Source organism: Stegostoma tigrinum, chromosome 3, assembly GCF_030684315.1.
Source record: "Stegostoma tigrinum isolate sSteTig4 chromosome 3, sSteTig4.hap1, whole genome shotgun sequence".
Lineage (NCBI taxonomy): Eukaryota > Metazoa > Chordata > Chondrichthyes > Orectolobiformes > Stegostomatidae > Stegostoma > Stegostoma tigrinum.
This window is the reverse complement of record NC_081356.1, coordinates 87,045,080-87,058,676: the sequence shown is the minus strand read 5'-3', so window position 1 is coordinate 87,058,676 and position 13,597 is coordinate 87,045,080. Positions and strand designations below refer to the sequence as shown.

Sequence of the window (13,597 nt, the reverse complement as noted above, 5' to 3'; positions counted from 1 at the left end):
GCAAGAAGGGCAAATAATTGGGTGAGTCGATTTTGCAAAGATAATTTCCCCACTTTTTGCAACCTCACCAAAGTCCCTTGGAGATTTTCTGGACCTGCCACCAATTAAGGCCCTTAAGTAGCCAATTAATGTTCACTCGTCAGCCTAAACTCACCACCTCCACAATTACATGCCTTCGCTGCAGGCAAAACAGGTGGCGAGTTTCTCAACTTGGAACCAAGACAAGCTTGCCAGGTTTTGTTGAGGCCATGCAATTATTCCAATCTAGGGACAACTGGAGGCAATGGGGTGGCCTCAGAAAGCCGAACTCCTACCCTTGTTCTTAACTTCCCCTCTCCCCACAGACCTCTACCTGTTGCAAAAAGGTATAATATACTTAACTTCTCCAAGTAGAGAGGCCTCAAGCAGCAGTCATTTGGACCCAAAAGTTGCAGACCCAGGATCTAATGTTGAAGCCTGCAATAAACTTAGAAGCCTGCCAGGGCTATGTCTGTCAACTCTTACCAAGCATGATTGCTTGAGTTATCTCAGAGGTGATGTCAGTTGCAGCTACCATGCCAACCTCCACACTTTTGCTAAAATTTGGAAAGTTGTGCCCACAGCCACAAAGCATAAAAATGTTATAAATCCAATTGTAACACCTGTAAAGCAAATAATTTATTTTGTAGTAGCAAATAACTTTTAAATTCTTAAATATTGCATAGAATTTTAAAGCACAGCTGACATCGATACTCAGAATATAGAGTGTTAAACTATTGCAGCAGGAACAGAAATTTCACAAAGCAAACTGTCATTCAAAGTTCTGTGCAAACGCTTTCCTGTCTTCTAGGTTAAAGCTCAACAAGCTGAACTGGATTTCCATAAATCCACGTATGATATTCAAATGAAATTCATGGAGACACTTTTGCAAGCAATTAAGCAGGCATACCATGCTTTTCAAGACAATGTAGCTAAAGTTCTATGTTTACCACTACAAGGTAAGTGTACATTTCTGTAATGAATACAATTTCACTGAAATTCGGTTGCTGATTCATGATGAGAAACTGTATCGAATAAGCAGCTACCATAGCAATTTCTTTTAACAGCTTAACTCCGTACAAAAAATATTATGGCAGTCTTAAGAGTTCCAGACTCTTATCACAATATGTGTGAAAAAAATTCTCCTCAACTTTTGTCTCAGCCTTTTACACCTTTCCTTAAATCTGTATCCCCTCATTATTCCCCCCTCTGCTAATGGAAAAAGAACTTCCCCCTTCACCCGATCTGTGCTATTCATAATCTTACACATCTCTGTCAGATGCTGTCTCAACCTTTGCTACTGCAGGGAAACAGCCCTGGTTTATGAGCTTATTTAGTTTTTCCTCCATCCCAGACAGTTTCCTAGGGCAAAATCTTAAAGGAGTCTGTGTATCCTGAGCTGTGGCGAGATACGTGGCAGAATCAGATAAGAAGTCTAAATCTGCCAAACAAGCTAGATGTCAAGAAATCTCTACATGGAAATCAGGGAGGGAACCTGGTAAATTCAGCTCACCATTTGAACTCCAAAGGACCCCAATATCTCAGAGAACGCAAACCGCAGTCTACAACCATTGGCATCCAATACATCTCCGCTTCTAAAGCCTTTCCTGGCATATCTGTGATCTGTTTAATGGACACTTGTGCATTGGCAAATATTATTGTAACACTACTGCAAGGACAATCTGCTGTCAGGGATACAAACCAAGCTCATAAACTGGACCAGGTTGCATTTCTGGGCCCTGTGCTCTTATCATAGTGCTCACTCACATAAAGCCAGGAAGCTTGTCTGTGTTGTTATCAGGCCGCAGTCAGTCAAAGGTGGAGAACCTTTCGTCAGTGGTTAGTGAAGAACAGTCTTCAGTACCAGTTCATGGGCTTGAACATGGTGAATCAGCCACTCAGGGCAGTCAGAGTCAGGATATGGTCCACATAAGGGGTCAGGAGCTAAATATTGGACAGCCAACCACGTCTTTTGACTCCTTCTACCCGTAAAAAATAGCAGCAAAAGTAGGCCATTCCGCCCCCTCAAGGCTGCTCTGCCATTCAATAAAATCATGGCATATTCAACATTCTCCACGTTTACTTTGCTGCTTTTTCCCTGTAAACTTTGATTCCTGTTTTGATTAAAGATGTATCCATCTCTGCCTTAAATATACACAAGGACTCTGGCCTCACAGCTCTCTGTGGCAGAGAGTTCCAAAGACTCTCAGTCCTTGGAGAGAAGAAGTTTCTCCTCATTTCCATGTTAAATTGACCCTTTATTCATTATGCCCTCTGATCCTAGACTCTCCCATGACGGGAAACATCCTCTTAGCATTTACCGTGGCAAACCCCTTCAGAATCCAGTGGGTTTCAATGAGATCACCTCTCATTCTGCTAAACTTCAGTGAGTAGAGTCCCAACCTGTTTAGCCTTTGCTCATAAGACAGTCCTTCCATCCCAGGGATCATCCTAGTGAACATTCTCTGAACTGCATCCAATGTAATGATATCTTCTTAAATAAGGGGGCCAAAACTGCTCTCAGTACTCCAGATGTGGTCTACCACCGCCTTGTACAGTGCAGTAAGATTTCCCGACTGTTGTACTCCAAGCCCCTTGAAATAAGAACCAACATACTGTTAAACTTCCTGATTACCTGTTTCATCTGTGTGCTAGCTGTCTGATTTCAGTACACAAGAACCTCTCACTCCCTTGTGTTTAACTTTCTGCAGCTTTTCTCCATTTAAGTAATATTCTGTTACTTTTTTCATGTTCCAAAATAATCAACTTCACATTTTATCACATTATTCTCCATTTGCCACCTTTTTGTTCACTTATTTAACCTATCAATATCTCTCTGTAAACTGTCTGTATTCTTCTTACAACCTGCCTTTCCACCTATTTGTGTTGTCTGCAAATTGGGTGACAGTACACGCCCTTCCTTCTTCAAAGTCATTAATATATATTGTAAACAGTAGTGGTCCCAGCACTGATTTCTATGGAACCCCACTTATCACAAGTCACCAACACCACTGGCTGTTTCCTGCCCAAGTACAAATTCTGCATTCATGCCAATATACTACCTCCTAACACCTTGGACTCTTATCTTATGATTTAGTCTTTTGTGAACAACCTTGGCAAAACCTCTGGAAGCCCAAATGGAACACATGTACCACTTCCCCTTTATCCACTCTCTTTTGAGACTTTCTCAAAACACAGTAAATCAGGAACAAAAACAGAAGTTGCTGGAAAAACTCAGCAGGTCTGGCAGCACTGATAGCCGTGAAACAGAACTGAACAGCTCTGAGGAACAGTCATTGGACCCGAAACATTAACTTTGATTTTTTCTTCTCAGATGCTGCCAGACCTTCTGAGCTTTTCCAGCAACTTCTGTTTTTGTTCCTAATGCACTAGTCAGACAGACTTTCCCTTTCATGACTCTGCTTGAGTAGATGATGATGTTATTACTTCCTTAATAATTGATTCCAGTAGTTTTCCAACAATAGATGATTGGTAAACAGAGCATAAGTACCTACTTTTTGCCTCCCTCTCTTTTTGAGTAGCTGTTTCAAATTTGTAGTTTTCTAATCCTATGATGTTTTGCCTATATAGCATGCAAAACAATGCTTTTCACTGTATCTAGGTACATGTGACTGTAATAAATCAAAATCAAGAATCCAATGATTTTTGGAAAATTACAGCCATTGCATCTATACCCATCCTGCTAACTCTTTGAGGATTCTCAGATTCAAGCCACGAGGGCCAGGGGATTTACTACCTTTAGTCCTGTTATTTTGTCTAATAATACTTTTTTAGTGATGGTGGTGATACTTCATTCCTGGCCTTTATTGTTCACTATTAGTGGGATAATTGACATAAATTCAACTGTCAAAACTGATGTAAAATGTCTCTTTATCTCTACCATTTCTTTATTCCTCAAAAACATTTTCCCAGATTCACTTTTTTTGGAGCCTATGTTCATTTGAACCTCTCTCTTCCTTTTCATATTTAAAGAAGCTCTTATTATCAGTTTTAATATCCCTGTTAGTTTATTTTCTCTATCTTTATTTTCTTTTCAATCCTTTTTTGCAGAATTGTGAATTTATCCCAGTGTTCTGGGCTATGACAGACTTTGGACTCCTTGTATGCTGTTTCTTTCAATTTACTAACTTTAACTTCCATGGATAGACATGGTTGACTTATCCTTCTCTGAGAACCTTTCCTCCTTACTAGGATTTATTTTTTTTCCTGAGAGTTAAAAATTCTTCCTTAAATGTTTGCCCTGTTTGCTTACTGTCAATCCTGCTAAGCTATCCGCCCAGTTCACTTTAGCTAACTCCATGCTAATTTCATTGCAGTGCTCTTAATTTGAGTTAAACTCAGTTGTTTCTGACCAAAGTTTCACACTCTCAAACTGAGTATTAAATTCTATTATGTCATGATCATAACGTCCCAGGGGACCTTTTACTCGGAGGTAATTTATTAAATCTGTCTTGTGGATGTTAGCTCATATTACTTCTGCCTTTCCTTGCTGTTTAGCCAGGAAGCTTGCTATGGTTGTTAGCAGGCTTCAGTCATTCTAGATCCAAGATAACCTGCTGCCTGGTTAGCTCCATGACATATTGCTTTAAGAAACTAGTCCTAATGCTCCCAGAATTTGTTTTCATAGCTAACCTTTCCAATTTGATTAACCTGATCAACAGCGAACCTTACCTCAGTTGTTGGTAAAGTGTTGGAAAAGGTTATAAGGGATAGGATTTATAATCATCTAAAAAAGAATAAATTGATTAGGGATAGTCAGCACGGTTTTGTGAAGGGAAGGTCATGCCTCACAAACCTTATTGAGTTCTTTGAGAAGGTGACCAAACAGGTAGATGAGAGTAAACCGGTTGATATGGTGTATATGGATTTCAGCAAGGCGTTCGATAAGGTTCCCCACAGTAGGCTATTGTACAAAATGTGGAGGAATGGAATTGTGAGAGATATAGCAGTTTGGATCGGAAATTAGCTTGCTGAAAGAAGACAGAGGGTGGTAGTTGATGGGAAATGTTCATCCTGGAGACCAGTTACCAGTGGTGTACCGCAAGGGTCGGTGTTGGGTCCACTGCTGTTTGTCATTTTTATAAATGACCTGGATGAGGGCGTAGAAGGATGGGTTAGTAAATTTGCAAACGACACTAAGGTCGGTGGAGTTGTGGATACTGACGACGGATGCTGTAGGTTGCAGAGAGACATAGATAAGCTGCAGAGCTGGGCTGAGAGGTGGCAAATAGAGTTTAATGCAGACAAGTGTGAGCTAATGCACTTTGGTAGGAGTAGCCGGAAGGCAAAGTACAGGGCTAATGGTAAGATTCTTAGTAGTGTAGATGAGCAGAGAGATCTCGGTGTCCATGTACACAGATCCTTGAAAGTTGCCACCCAGGTTGACAGGGCTGTTAAGCAGGCATACAATGATTTAGCTTTTATTAATAGAGGGTTCGAGTTCTGGAATCAAGAGGTTATGGTGAAGCTGTACAAAACTCTGGTGCGGCCGCACTTGGAGTATTGCGTACAGTTCTGGTCACCGCATTATAAGAAGGATGTGGAAGCTTTGGAAAGGGTGCAGAGGAGATTTACTAGGATGTTGCCTGGTATGGAGGGAAGGTCTTATGAGGAAAGGCTGAGGGACTTGAGGCTGTTTTCATTAGAGAGAAGAAGGTTGAGAGGTGACTTAATTGAAACATATAAAATAATCAGAGGGTTAGATAGGGTGGCTAGGGAGAGCCTTTTTCCTAGGTTGGTGACGGCGAGCACAAGGGGGCATAGCTTTAAATTGAGGGCTGAAAGATATAGGACAGATGTCAGAGGTGGTTTCTTTACTCAGAGTGTAGTAAGGGAATGGAACGCTTTGCCCGCAACGGTAGTAAATTCGCCAACTTTAGGTACATTTAAGTCGTCGTTGGATAAGCATATGGACGTACATGGAATTGTGTAGGTTAGATGGGCTTCAGATTGGTATGACAAGTCGGCAGAACACCGAGGGCCGAAGGGCCTGTACTGTGCTGTAATGTTCTATGTAACATGAAGATTAAAGTCACCCATACTAAGACACTGCTTGGCCTGCCGTGTTCATCCAGCTCCACACTTTGTTATCTCGGATTCTCCAGCATCTGCAGTTCCCATTGTCTCTGATCCATAATTATTGCTCTATTCCTTTTACATTCACCTATTATTTGTTGATTTCCAGCCTTTCCTACAGAGTAGCTACTGTTTTGAGGTCTGTACACTACTCCTACCAACATCTTTTTTATCTCCCCCGTACCGAGGTCCAAATGAATTATATGTCATCTAAGCCTGGATCATCACTCTCAAGTGCCCTCATTTTAATTCTCATTAGCAGTGCTACTCCACCATATTTTCCATCCTTCCTGTCTCTCTGAAAGGTCAAATATCTTTGAATGTAAGTTGCTAGTTTTGATCTCCTTTAATCATAGTTCTGTAATGTCTGTGAGATCAGCCCATCTATCTTACTCCAAATGCTTCAGTAATCAAGATACAAAGCTTTTAGGTTTGTTCTATTCTCAAGTATTCCTACAGTTTTATGGTCCCTTTCTGCAACATGACATTCACACACTCTGTCCGTCACTTGGTTTCATTTTTCTGTTAACAGTCAACCCCGTCACTGACCTGCAATCCTATTTTTTTAACCATTGATTTTTTAATTTTCCAAGCAACTGAGTACCACATTCTGGAAAGTGGGGGTATTGTTGCTAAGTTTGCAGATGACACAAAGGTAGATGGATGGCCAGGTTGTGTTGAGGAAGTGGGCAGGCTGCAAAAGGACTTGGACAAGCTTGGGAGAAAATAAGCTGGGCAAAGAAGTGGCAGGTAGAATACTATGTAGAAAAGTCTAAGGTTATGCACTTTGGTTGAAAGAATAGAGGCATGGACTATTTAATGAACGGGTACAGGCCTTAGAAATCTGAAGCACAAAAGGATTTGGGAGTCCTAGTTCAGGATTCCCTTAAGGTTAACATCCAGGTTCAATTAGTAGTTCAGAAAGAAAATGTAATGTTAGCACTCATTTCAAGTGGACTAGAATACAAGAACTGAAATTTACTGCTAAAGCTATATAAAGCTCGGTTAGCTGGCGTTTGGAATCTTGCAAGCAGTTTTGGACCCGTAACTGTGGAACATTGTGCTGGCTTTGGCATGAATCCGGAGCAGGTTACAAGAATGCTCCCAGGAATGAAGGGCTTGTCATCTGAGAGCAGTTGATGACTCTTGATCTGAACTGCATCAAGCTTAGAAGGATGGAGGGGAGTCTGGTTGAAACTTAAAGAATATTGAAACGCCTAGGTGGAATGGATATGGATGACGTGAAAAGGATGTGGCCTAGCCTTAGACTGAAGGGATGATCCTTTAGAACTGAGATGAGGAGGAATTTCTTTGCATGGAGGATGGTTAATCTGTGAAATTCATTGCTGCAGATGGTAGTGGAAGCCAAGTCATTGAGTGTATTTATCACAGAGATAGATGCTTCTTGATTGGTAAGGAGATCAAGGATGAAGGAAGAAGGCAGGAGAGTGGGGTTAAGAAACATGTCAGCTGTGATTGAATGGCAGAGCACATGTGATGGAGCACATATCTTAATCCTGCTCCCATGTTTTATGATCTCTGCCCTTGAGGAGGTGGTGGTGAGTCCTATAAGTAGATCCATAATGCTGCTATGGAAGGAATTCTAGGACTTTATCCCAACAACACGAAAGGAACAGCAGCATATTTCCTAGTCAGGATGGTAGATGCAGATGCAAAAGGATCCGAGTGTTCTACAGAACGAATCACAAACGACTAGTATTCAGGTACAGCAAGCGATTGGGAAAGCTAATAGAATGTTATTGTTTATTGTTTTGATTTATTATTGTTACATGTACTGATATATTGTAAGGTATTATTTTGTGTGCTAACCTGACAAACTATATCTTACCCAGGTACATCAGGGTAATAGAACAGAATGCAGAATATAGTGTTACTGCTACAGAGAAGGTGTAGAGAAAGATCAATTTTAATAAATGAGAAGTCCGTTCAATAGTATGATAACAGCAAGGAAGAAGTTGACCTTAAATTGTTGGTATGTGTTTTCAAACTTTTGTATCTTCTGTCCGATGGAAGAGGTTGGAAGAGGGTGCAAATGGGTTTTGGAAGGGACTTTGATTATGTTGGCAGCTTTCTCGAGCCAGTGGGAAGTGTCGATAGAGTCAATGGAAGGAAGGCTAGTTTTCATGATGAACTGGGCTGCATTCACAACTCTCTAATTTTTTGTGGTCTTGGGCAGACCACTTGCCGTACCAAGCTATGACGCATCGGGATAAGATGCTTTCTGTGGTGCATTGTAAAAAATTGATTAGTGTTATTGTGGACATGATGAATTTCCATAGCCTTCTCAGGAATTGGAGGTGTTGGTGTGCATTCTTGACTGTAGCATTGATGTGGATGGACCAGGATAGATCATTGGTGATATTTACTCCTAGGAACTCGACCACCTCCACCTCATCACCATTGATACAGATGGGCATGTCCTGCACTCTGCTTCCTGAAGTCAATGACAAGCTCCTTTGTTTGCTGACATTGAGAGAAAGATTTTGTCTTTACACCATGTCACTAAATTGTCTATCTCCTTCTTGTACTCTGTTTTGTCGTTATTTGAGATCCAACCTCTTACGGTGATGCCGTCAGCAAATTTGTAAATCAAGTCAGACCTGAATTTGGTCATACTATTGTGAGTGTGTAAAGAGTACGGTAAAGGGCTGGGTACGTGGCCTTGTGGGGCACCGGCATTGTCACCTATCCATACTGATTGCGGTCTGCAGATCAGGAAGTTGAAAATCCAGTTGCAGAGGAAATGAATGTAAAAATTGAGAACTTATGCTTCAGTTACTCAGGGCACGGTTAAAACCAAGCATGGACTCTGGATAATATTAATCTTAGCAGGCCAAGCAGCATCAGAAGAGCAGGAAGGCTGATGTTTTGGGCCTAGACCCTTCTTCAGAAATGGGGGAGGGGAAGAGGCTTCTGAAATAAATAGGGAAGATGGATAGAGGAGAAGATAGGTGGAGAGGAGACAGACAGGTCAGAAAGGTGGGGATGGAGCCAGTAAAGGTGAGTGTAGGTGGGGAGTTAGGGAGGGGATAGGTCAGTCCAGGGAGGACAGACAGGTCAAGGGGGTGGGATGAGGTCAGTAGTTAGGAGATGGGGGTGGGGCTAGAGGTGGGAGGAGGGATTAGGTGGGAGGAAGGACAGGTTAGGGAGGCGGGGACGAGCTGGGCTGGTTTTGGGATGTGGTAGAGGAAGGGGAGATTTTGTGTGAAGTCCACGTATCAATGTGGACTTCACAAGCTTCAAAATCCCACCTCTCCCTACTGCATCCCAAAACTAGCCCAGCTTTTCCCCGCCTCCCGAACCTGTCCTTCTTCCCCCACCCATTCCCTCCTCCCACCTCAAGCCCTACCTCCATCTCCTACCTACTACTCTCATCCCGCCCCCTTGACCTATCTATCCTCCCTGAACTGACCTATCTTCTCCCTAACTCCCCACCTACACTCACCTTTACTGGCTCCATCCCCTCCTCTTTGACCTGTCAGTCTCCTCTCCACCTATCTTCTCCCATATCCATCTTCTATCCGCCTCCCCCCTCTCCCTATTTATTTCAGAACCCCCTTCAGCTCCCCCATTTCTGAAGAAGGGTCTAGACCCGAAACGTAAGCCTTCCTGCTCCTCTGATGCTGCTTGGCCTGCTGTGTTCATCCAGCTATACACCTTGTTATCTCAGATTCTCCAGCATCTGCAGTTCCTACTATCTCTATGATATTAATCACCTTATTTAAGGAAGGATGTAAATTCATTGAAAGCAGATTAGAAGATAGCGAGTTTTGAGAAGATTTGTAGCTCAGGTTGAGGTTCTGGATGTGAGTTTGTTCGCTGAGCTGGAAGGTTAGTTTTTAGACATCATCAGTGAGCCTTATTTATCTATAAATAGAAAGCGGGACATAACACCAGTGCTTCGTCGGAGGCTCACTGATGATGTTACCCAGAATGGTGACGAAACGTCTAAAAACTAACCTTCCAGCTCAGCGAACAAACTCACATCCAGATTAGAAGATTTACCAGACTAATATTTGGAACAAGTAGGTTTTATTATAAGGAAAATTGAACATGCTAGATTTGTATCTGCTGACATTTAGAAGAGCAAGCAACAACTTGACTGAAACTTATAAGACCCTGAGATATCTTAGATGTGAAGAGGATATTTTTTCTATGGGAAAATGTAGACTCAGCGGCACTATTTAAAAATAAGGGATCACCTATTTCAAACAGATAACACAACTTTTTTTTCTCCAGATCAGTTGATGACCTTTGGAACTCGCTTCCTAAAAGGACGGTTGAAGGAGAGTAATTGAATATTTGTAAGACAAAAATGGATAGATTTTTCCCTAACAAGCAGGCAAAATTTTATTGTGGGCAGGGGGCAGTTTGAATATTTAGTTTCGATCAGATCAACCATTATCTTATTAAACGGTGAAATGTGCTCAAGTAGCTAAATGGTTCATTCTTGCTCCATGTTCATATATTGTAAGACAGTGACAGGGTTAAAAGATGTACAGTGTCAATGTGGTTGTTACAGAGGTAGTAGGAACTGCCAATGCTGGAGAATCTGAGATAACGAGGTGTAGAGCTGGATGAACATAGCAGGCCAAGCAATATCAGAGGAGCAGGAAAGATGATGTTTTAGGTCTAGATGCTTCTTTCGAAATGGCCGAGGGGAAGGGGATTCTTAAATAAGTAGGCAGAAAGTGGGAGGCGTATAGAAGATGGATAAAGGAGAAGATAGGTGGACAGGAGACAGACAGGTCAAGGAGGCAGGGTTGGAGCTAGTAAAGGTGAGTGTAGGTGAGGAGCTAGGGAAGGCAGATGGGTCAAGGAGGCGGAATGAGGCTGGTAGGTAGGAGATGGGGGTGGAGTTTGAGGTGGGAGGAGTGGACAGGTGGGAGGACAGGTTAGGGAGGCAGTGACAATCTGATCTGGTTTGGGGCTGCTGTTGAGGGAGGGGAGATTTTGAAGCTTGTGAAGTCGACAGTGATACCACTGGGCTGCAGTATTCCCAAACAATATATGAGATGCTGTTCTTGCAACCTTCAGGTGGCATTGTTGTGGCACTGCAGGAGGCCCAGGATGGAATTGTTGTCCAAGAAGTGGGAGGGGGAGTTGAAATGGTTCATGACTGGGAGATGCAGTTGTTTGTTTCGAACTAAATGTAGGTGTTCCACAAAGCGGCCCCCAAGCCTCTGCTTGGTTTCCCCGATGTAGAGGACTTCACGAGCTTCAAAATCTCCCCTCCCCCGACCACATCCCAACTCCAGACCACCTCGTACTTGCTTCCCTAAGCTGTCCTCCCACCTATCCACCCTTCCCACCTCAAGCCCCACCCCCATCTCCTACCTACTAGCCTCATTCCGCCTCCTTGACCTGTCTGTCCTCCCTAACTCCTCACCTACACTAACCTTTACTGGCTCCAACCCTGCCTCCTTGACCTGTCCGTCTCCTCTCCACCTATCTTCTCCTTTATCCATCTTCTATCCGCCTCCACTTTTCTCCCTATTTATTTCAGAATCCCCTTCCTCTCCCCCATTTCTGAAGAAGGGTCTAGACCCAAAACATCAGCTTTCCTGCTACTTTGATGCTGCTTGGCCTGCTGTGTTCATCCAGCTCTACACCTTATCTACAGTCTCAATGCGTATGCTTTAACCCTGAACTTTTTTGTATCTGAGAAGCAGTATGTAACTGAGAAGTAAGAGCTTGTCAATGTAGATCTTTAGGAGACACCAATCAAAATTATGTGGATACAGGATGGGAGGCCATATAAGTGGCATGTGAATCACAGAAGAGTTCTGGAGCATAAGGAGTCCATTTAGCCAGTTGTGGAAGCACTGTTATTTGAGTCAGTGCAGCCTCCATCAATAAAGTCGTCTGACTACAATGAGGCGACAAACATGCAACCTGCTTAGGGTGCATGAGACAGAAAGTACTAAAAGGGAAAGGAAGATTGTTTTTTATAAAAGAAAAGAAAACTTTGATGAAAATGGTTCTGCATTGTATCTTAGCTGTGAACTGTTGTAATTTATCATTCAGTAAACAAGGCATTCCTACATACCACTCTTTTCAGTTTAATGGTTCCCTTGAGGAAGGAAATATCCAGCATTCACTAGTTTGCAACTTAAACTCCATTATACATCTAAAAACATTTCTATGAAATAAGGAAAGGACATTCAAATGTGTTGCTAAGTAAACAGTGCTAAAATTTTAAGCAATTCAAAAAGAACTGAATTAAAGAGCATTTAAGTTTTAAAGACCTCCATATCTTCTTGCTCTTTAGGAACTAACTAGTTATCCTCACATGAAGAGATGAAGATCAAAGGTTATGAGCCATTCTTGTATTTTACCTTTCAAATGTCATAATGAAAGTTAAAATCTGGATGCTATTGAAATAATGAAGTTATTATAAATAATGAACATTAATTGTTCAATAATTGAGAAGATAAATGACAATCATTAGAGATAATGGGAACTGCAGATGCTGGAGATTCCAAGATAATAAAATGTGGGGCTGGATGAACACAGCAGGCCAAGCAGCATCTCAGGAGCACAAAAGCTGACGTTTCGGGCCTAGACCCTTCATCAGAGAGCCTCTCTGATGAAGGGTCTAGGCCCGAAACGTCAGCTTTTGTGCTCCTGAGATGCTGCTTGGCCTGCTGTGTTCATCCAGCCCCACATTTTATTACAATGACAATCATTAGTTTGGTTATGAGACAAACTTGTGAGCAATGCAGATGAAAGGGAATAATATTACTTTTTTCATAAACAGCATTCAATATTCTGGAAATATTCTTCCTTAACTTTGTACAGGCAAGTTCATCATTGAAATGTGCATTTTACAGTTTTGCATAAAGGTCTTTTGTTATGGGAATGCAGCTACTAAAAAGGGTTGCCAACTGATTCCTGATCATGATTTGGATCATGGTGGATGCAGAGTTAGTTTTTAATGGAACTATAGCATCTTAATTAGTAGACATTTTTATTAGTGATTATTTTCAAGAGCACAAAACTCTGTGTTAAATTCTTAGCCCGAGGTTCCTTGCCATTACTAGCTGTAAAATTACTATGAAAATTATGCCACTTTTATTCACAGGCCTAAAGTTTGTGCAGTGCTGAAAATATTTTTCTTTTTTTAAACACTCAACAGGAGTTATGTCTCTGCTTTAATCTTGCCACCATGGAGTTATGCCATCTAAATGAGCTGACTGTATTATCTGACCCCATTTTACTGGCAACATCTTGTTCAGAAACAAGATGTATTGTTAACTGTGAACCCGTACTTGACACCAAATGAGCACAGAAGCCGTTGTGATTTGTAATTTGGGGTTTTATCGCTTTCTTGTTGTGATGATTTTCTGTTCTTACCCAGATAAGTTGGGGCAGTGCAAGAAAATTGATTAATTTTTCACTGTTGTCATCCAGTGTGAGGAGCAAATATTTCATGTATTCCACAGGTCAGAAGTCATTAAAT

General features: G+C 41.8%; 1 protein-coding gene across 1 annotated transcript in view; it reads left to right on the top strand.

Annotated features, from left to right (window-relative positions):
• The window catches only part of LOC125451045 (uncharacterized), a 145,817-nt gene that overhangs the window by 114,078 nt on the left and 18,142 nt on the right, over nucleotides 1–13,597 (top strand). The window contains exon 10 of the mRNA XM_048527729.2: nucleotides 830–977. Coding sequence (XP_048383686.1) covers nucleotides 830–977 — 148 coding nt within the window. The remainder of the gene's footprint in view (nucleotides 1–829; nucleotides 978–13,597) is intronic.